The sequence below is a fragment of the Zea mays genome, chromosome 5 (genome assembly GCF_902167145.1).
Source record: "Zea mays cultivar B73 chromosome 5, Zm-B73-REFERENCE-NAM-5.0, whole genome shotgun sequence".
Classification (NCBI taxonomy): Eukaryota; Viridiplantae; Streptophyta; class Magnoliopsida; order Poales; family Poaceae; genus Zea; species Zea mays.
In genome coordinates, this window is record NC_050100.1 from 125,882,082 (window position 1) to 125,890,013 (window position 7,932).

Sequence of the window (7,932 nt, forward strand, 5' to 3'; positions counted from 1 at the left end):
AGAGAGAAGAGTACCATGTTTGGGCCACACTTCGGACTGCCATGACGAAGGATTTTGCCATGACAGCAGCATTGCCTCCATATGAGGATATTGTTGCCTCATAACTCATCAAAAAATGATTTGGATCCGAGTGCACATCATACTTGGGTAACTAGGGTGGCTTGTAGGATTATGGCCATGGAATAGCCTGCAATTCTGCTGCCAGGGGAGAAGCATCATCAAAAGTAAAGTTACCATGATGAAAGTCATCATACCATTCATCTTCGTTGAATGAGTTGTCTTGATGAAGCTCCCTATGCTGAGGCCTTCGGTCCTGGTCATCTTGAGTGAGATGACGCATTTCTTCAGCGGCCTCATCGATCTTCTTCTGAAGATCGGTGAGACGAAGCATCTTCTCCCTTTTCCTCTGGACCTATTGATGAATATCTTCGAGGTCCTTGATCTCCTGGTCCAGTTCCTCCTCCTGGGGTGTTGGATTTATAGCCTTCCTCTTTTGAGTTCGAGCTTCGCGCAATGTGTCCTGGTTGATGTCCAGCAGCTGCAGTGCAACCCCTAGCCCTAAAGAAGTTTTCTTTGGCGGCATGACGAAGGTCACGGCTTGCCGAAGGTGGCCGATTGAGTTCACCAGAGGTGGGCGCCAATGTTGGGGACTTGTTCTTAAATGCTATGAGTTAAGAACAAGGCAACACAGAATGTTAATGGTTAAAGTCCTTCGTCCTTCGAAGCATTATCTTGCTTAGGATATAATGATCTTTAGACGAAGGTCATGAAGGACGTACCTTCATCATCGCAGTATATATTAATGAAAGAAGAAGCATATGAAACATGAGAAATGACATGAATAATCATATGACATCATTAATATATCTTTTTTATATCATCATCAATGAACATGGACAGTATTGAATTACATTTGTACCTTCGGCTTGATAGAAGGCAAAAGTCCAAGCGTGACGCATGAGTGAATACAAGTCAACGTGAACAGTATAGGGATACTGTTCATCTATTTATAGGCACAAGGCGCAGCCTGTGTAAAATTACATTCATGTCCTTCATGTTTACTATTGACTTAAGGACAATCTATCGAGGACTAGATTGCATTTTCCTCTTTAAGTCGGTTCCTTTTTCTGCTACTGAGCCGAAGCTTCCTTGCGCGTAGCTTCGGAACTGGTTCAACCTTCGTCCCGACCATGCTTTTCATAATGTGTACAGCTCCATTCCGAGTCCGAAGGTTCATATACATATATTACACTTGGGAAACATTGTTAATCATGTTTTTGAGGACCTTCGGAAGACGAAGGCCCCCAACAGATGTGGTTGATGCTAGAATGAACATTGTCATGACAGACACATATGTGCAACTAGCGTGTGCCTTGCATCCATATGTGAACTATGTCATGGGGACCACGAACAATCTCATGACAAATCTTCATAAGGGTGTCGAAAGGATGTTTGATTCGAATACTGTTGCAGTGGCACTCCAAGAGTATGACTTCTTCAAGAGGAAGATTGTAGACTTCTCAAGTGAGCTTGCAAGGAGAAAGGCCATTGACTGCGTGACATCTCCGTTGAGTTGGTGATCCATGTTTGGATCAGATATGTCGACACTACAACGTGTTGCTAAGCGGTTACTATCAGAGTGTGCCTCGTCGAGAGGGTGCGAGCGCAACTGGAGTACTTTTGCATTCATCCACACAAAGCTCTGCAACAAACTCAACTACTTTCAATTGCATGAACTTGTGTTTGTTAACTAAAACCTTCGTCTTAGCATCCAACAAGCATCTAACACACCAGAGCCTAGTGAGTTTGATCCTGCCTTGGCCTTCATGGATCTATCATTACACAGGCATAATGAAGCCATTAGAGATTGGATGGAAAGAGGAAGATCCAATGCACCTCCAACGTTGGATGAAGACTCACCTATCAGTGACACTCCTCTTCCTAGCACACTATTTACATCGCTTGTACACAAATATGGAGGCACATAGGAAGTGCAAGAATGGGCCGATGAAACAGTTAGCGACACCCACCTTGGCAAGGGGAAGACAAGACTTGGTCCATCAGATAGGAAAGGAAAAGGGTCAAAATCACCAATCAAATCGAAGAGGAAGAAGAGGATGAAGACAGTGATGATAACACAACCGACCCTAGTGCAGGTGATGATGGCAACCATGGTGATGTTGGATTATATTGTGCAGGAGGGAGTGGTGCAAGAGGGAGTAGTGCAGGAGAGAGTGGTGCATGAGATTGGAGGTCCACTAGAGGAAGTCGGTTCACCCATGCCACACAACATTCTTACCATGATGCACCTCATTCACAGCGAGAGACAATAAGTGGTCGGCATCGTTCAGTTTCATTTTCTGTCCAAGATGGAATCCGTAGCTCAAGTAGCTCCAATTCTTCTAACTATCCGCTTGGACAAGACTCAGTCTATAACCCTTTTGCATGGCAATGGCAACCGGGTCAAGGACCACCAGACAAAGTACCACCATCGATCATGTATGGGTATGGAAACTATGGACCCCCTCCACCGCCATATTCAAATTTGTCAAATAAGTACCCACCAGGACCACAATATGGGTATGGATAAGTTCCCGCTGCACCAGTATGTTATTTTTGCTTCGTGGATAAGTATTTATTTGCCGTTCTTGTTTTCTCGCTAATGTATCTCATATCTTTTTGTATAGAACTATCACTATGACGGATTGAAACCATATCACGATCCTTACAACATGCTTGGGTACTATCACTATGACTCGAGCTGAACATGTGAGTATTATAAAAATAAGTCGACCTATGTGTCGTTGACGCATTGGAGAGATGCAAAAAAAACTTGTATTTGAGTATCGCGAAGTTCGTTGGTTGTTTGTTGTATAAGAACTGAAGTTTGCGGTTGCATATGTATGTCGTATGTTATTTTGGTAAATATATGTCGTGTGGATCAATTAATATTTACTGTGCAATGTGAATCGAGCAAATTACAAATAGAATCCTGTCATTTTTTTCTTATGTAAAAAATAGTGAAAACCGATGCATTTTTTTTGGAAAACCAACGGTTTAGGGAAGTTTAATTTACCGCAGGTTTTTCATCGATAAACCGCCACGAAACTAAGTTTGATTTGGTTTGGGTAAACTGGTCGGTACGCGGAGTTACCGAAACCGAAGGGGTGCGGGTTTTTTAGGCTCAAAACGGTAAACCCGTCGACCATTTGCTCATTGTAACAGCAACATGACCGTCAACAACGTGACCAGTTGCCGAGCAGGTCAAGTTGCAGTCGGTGACCATCTTCTCAGAGCCGGGCACCTCGATCTTCAGTCGACAGCGACCAGCGGTCGTGCATGTGCAGCCTCCAGCCTTGCCACGACTTACCTACCTGGCCAAGGCGAGTTGCGAGCTACTCTTGTGAGGGGCACACCGGCCCACGCGTCGCACACGGTACATATCCATGGAACCACGTACGCCCAGATCGATCGTTTCGAGACAATCTTCTCTTTGTCCATGGCAAGACGTTGGACACTGCAACAGCAATGGTACTTGATCGTCAGAGCACTCATCGGTGGTCAGGGAAACAGTTCGAGCCAATCCGCCCTTTCAAAGACCCGGCCTGTCGATCCTCTCGAGATCGAGTCGTTGGTCCTTCCGTTCCACGCGAGATCCTGTTAGGTGGTCACGGAAACAGTTCGAGCCTGCCTTGCAAAGAACAGCTCGCTCTGAGCATTGGCACACACACACCACACCAGTCGCTGATATTAGAGAAAATTCCTGGTATGCCATCATATTTTATACTCATCCCTTGTGTGCCACTGAGTGGCATATAGGTATATTTTTTGGTGTCTATGACATGTGGGGCTAGTGGCATACAAGGAATGAGTATATTTTCCAGTGGCATACAGGGAATTGGCCCCTGATATTATTCCGATCCCCCACGTGCAACACGGCATCTACCCCACCGGACTCACTATATCTACGGCCCATCAGCATACGCACAGACCGCGCGCTCGGTCGACTACTGGCTAGCTTGTTTCAGTCGTCCGATCTGATCTACAGAAAAAGCAGGGGCAGGGCAGCTAGCCATGATTCAGATGAACATGAAGCAGCCTCTCGTGCTGCCCGCGCACCGGGGCAATGTCATCGGCTCGCGCCTGGCGTCGTCGCCCTCTCCGGTGGCGGCGGCGGCGGCGGCGGCCAGCAGGCGGAGGGGCGTCGTGTCCTCCCCCCGCTCCCGGCTCCAGCGCCACATGCGGCTGCCGAGGATCAGCTGCAGCGCCACCGAGGAGGCCAGCGGCGCCGTGTCGGCCGTCACCGTGGAGAAGATGCTGACGGTGACGGCCTCGGTGCAGGCGGCGCCGGCCATCGGTCAGATGTACTTCCAGCGCGCCCTCGACGACGCCGGCGACTTCTTCGGCAAGACGCTGCTGATGGAACTCGTCAGCTCCGAGGTCGACGCAAGTGAGTAGTAGTGCGTGATACCGTCCGTCTGTTAGTCTGTATGTATATGTACCTGAACCTGATCGAGCGAGTCTGAGGCTCTGAGCATGTGTGGTGGTGGTGGTGGGTGCAGAGACGGGTCTGGAGAAGCCGCGGGTGACGGCGTTCGCTCACAAGACGCTGCGGGAGGGCCACTACGAGGCGGAGTTCAAGGTGCCGGCGTCGTTCGGGCCCGTGGGCGCGGTGCTGCTGGAGAACGAGCACCACAAGGAGATCTTCATCAGGGAGATCAAGCTCGTCACGGGCAGCGACAGCAGCACCGCCGTCACCTTCGGCTGCAACTCCTGGGTGCACTCCAAGTTCGACAACCCGGAGAAGCGCATCTTCTTCACCCTCAAGGTCAGCCGTCACAGCATGCATATAGGGCACTGCTGGGAACTTGCTATAGCCTATAGCTGCCAGCTAGATGCATGGCATATGACCGTTGCTTCGATCGATCGCGTGCGTGCAGTCCTACCTGCCGTCCGACACGCCCAAGGGCCTGGAGGACCTGAGGAAGAAGGACCTGCAGGCGCTTCGGGGCGACGGCCACGGCGAGCGCAAGGCGTCCGAGCGCGTCTACGACTACGACGTGTACAACGACCTGGGCGACCCGGACAAGAACCCCGCCCACCAGCGGCCCGTGCTGGGCGGCAGCAAGCGGTACCCGTACCCGCGCCGCTGCCGCACCGGTCGCCCCAGGACCAGGAAGGACCCCGAGGCGGAGGTGCGCCATGGGCACAACTACGTGCCCCGCGACGAGCAGTTCTCGGAGGTCAAGCAGCTCACGTTCGGGGCCACGACGCTGCGCTCGGGCCTGCACGCGCTGCTCCCGGCCATCAGGCCGATGCTCATCAAGAGGGAGCTGCGCTTCCCGCACTTCCCGGCCATCGACGACCTCTACAGCGACGGCATCCCGCTGCCGGCGCAGACCGGGTTGGGCGCCATCCGCAGCATCGTCCCGCGCGTGGTCAAGCTGGTGGAGGACACCACCGAGCACGTCCTCCGCTTCGAGCTGCCGGACATGATAGAGAGTAATTAACGAAGCATCTCCCCGGGCCCTCACATCAAGAATACAATACTAATAGAAAATAAATTCAATAATGGCACTAATCAATGGCTTTGCTTTGCTTTGCTTTGCTGTTGCAGGAGACCGCTTCTCGTGGTTCAAAGACGAGGAGTTCGCGAGGCAGACGATCGCGGGGCTCAACCCGCTGTGCATCCAGCTCCTGACGGAGTTCCCCATCAGGAGCAAGCTGGACCCGGAGGTGTACGGCCCGGCGGAGTCCGCCATCACCAAGGAGATCCTGGAGAAGCACATGAGCGGCGGCGCCGCCATGACCGTGGAGCAGGCGCTCGCGGCGAAGCGTCTGTTCATCCTGGACTACCACGACGTGTTCCTGCCCTACGTGCACAGGGTGCGCGAGCTGCCGGACACGACGCTCTACGGCTCCCGCACCGTCTTCTTCCTCACGGACCTGGGCACGCTGATGCCGCTGGCCATCGAGCTGGTGCGGCCCAAATCGCCGACGCAGCCGCAGTGGAAGCGGGTGTTCACGCACGGGCCCGACGCCACCGACGCCTGGCTGTGGAAGCTTGCCAAGGCGCACGTGGTGACCCACGACACGGGGTACCACCAGCTGGTGAGCCACTGGCTGCGCACGCACTGCTGCGTGGAGCCCTACATCATTGCCGCGAACCGGCAGCTCAGCCGGCTGCACCCGGTGTACCGCCTCCTGCACCCGCACTTCCGCTACACCATGGAGATCAACGCGCTGGCCAGGGAGGCGCTCATCAACGCCGACGGCATCATCGAGGAGTCCTTCTGGCCGGGCAGGTACGCCGTCGAGCTCAGCTCAGCGGCGTACGGCGCCACGTGGCAGTTCGACACGGAGGCGCTGCCCAACGACCTCGTCAAGCGTGGGCTCGCCGTGCGCCGGGACGACGGCGAGCTGGAGCTCACCATCAAGGACTACCCCTACGCGCACGACGGGCTCATGGTCTGGAACACCATAAGGCAGTGGGCGGCCGACTACGTCAACGTCTACTACAAGTCCGACGAGGCCGTCGCCGCCGACCCCGAGCTGAAGGCGTTCTGGGACGAGGTGCGCAACGTGGGCCACGGCGACAAGAAGGACGAGCCGTGGTGGCCCGTGCTCGACACCCGCGACAGCCTCGCGGAGACGCTCACCACCATCATGTGGGTCACCTCCGGCCACCACTCGGCGGTCAACTTCGGGCAGTACCACTTCGGCGGATACTTCCCGAACCGCCCGACCACCATCCGGAAGAGCATGCCCGTGGAGGAGGAGGCGGGCCGGGACGAAGAGATGAAGAAGTTCCTGAAGCAGCCGGAGACGACCCTGCTGGACATGCTGCCGACGCAGATGCAGGCCATCAGGGTGATGACGACGCTGGACATCCTCTCGTCGCACTCGCCCGACGAGGAGTACATGGGAGAGTTGGCGGAGCCGTCGTGGCTGGAGGAGCCCATGGTGAAGGCGGCGTTCGAGAAGTTCGGCGGCAGGATGAAGGAGATCGAGGGATTCATCGACGAGTGCAACAACAACCCGGAGCTCAGGAACCGGTGCGGAGCAGGGATCGTGCCGTACGAACTGCTCAAGCCCTTCTCCAAGCCGGGAGTCACCGGGAGGGGCATCCCCAACAGCATCTCCATTTGACCCGTCCGTCCTCTCCATCCAATGGGGGTTTGCCTTATTGCGTGCACGCTAGCTAGCTGCTTGGAAATAAAAATAATTAAAATAAAAGGTCTCGTCTGTACTATTGTATTGTACCATGGATCATATCGTACATGTTGTGTCAATGCAAAGAGGCACGTTTGAGTTACCATTAGGATGACATTACTAGCAGATCCTTTTTATGTTATCGTCTTTAGAACTTTGGATGACCAAGAAATACTGCCAGATTATAAATAACCTACCCGGCCGGAGGGAGATCAAAATTTGGCAACGTCGTCCCTATGTGTAAAAGACTTACTAGAAAACGAAAGGAAAAACAACTTTACACATTTTTAAACGACTAGATACCGTACCAGTTTCTGGTACCCTGCCAGTATAAAAACTTCACCTCAGCTCACTGGTAAAGTGGGAACTGGTAAGCTTGCGCCCTCGTGAGTGAGGTCTTGCAGTAAAAACTGACCCTGTAGGCGTCAGAACGAATTAATAATCCACAGTTTTTACAGCAGAGCCGCACAACACGTACAAACGACAGGCTGGTAAATTACTGTCCGTGCATCACCGACACCAACCACAGCCGAGATCGATAATACGCTGGTTTCGTCAGTCGTCATGTATCGTCCAAAAAACATCCACAGGTAAACATGTGAGCCCAGTGCCATGGGCATGGGCGCTGCAGGACCAAGCTAGGCCGCCGGATGCCGCTGGAAGCTAATGTCCACCGGCTAGCTAACGCTTGGTATCTCTACAGTTCCGCAGACAGCGAAA

General features: G+C 53.0%; 1 protein-coding gene across 1 annotated transcript; it reads left to right on the forward strand.

Moving 5' to 3' along the window:
• The first annotated feature begins 3,929 nt into the window (after nucleotides 1-3,929).
• Nucleotides 3,930-7,349, forward strand: lox11 (linoleate 13S-lipoxygenase11). The gene is given in 4 exon segments (NM_001112511.1): nucleotides 3,930-4,450; nucleotides 4,563-4,828; nucleotides 4,941-5,502; nucleotides 5,618-7,349. Coding segments are annotated over 4 exon segments (2,736 nt in total). The 5' UTR covers nucleotides 3,930-4,074; the 3' UTR covers nucleotides 7,150-7,349.
• The last annotated feature ends 583 nt before the right edge of the window (nucleotides 7,350-7,932 follow it).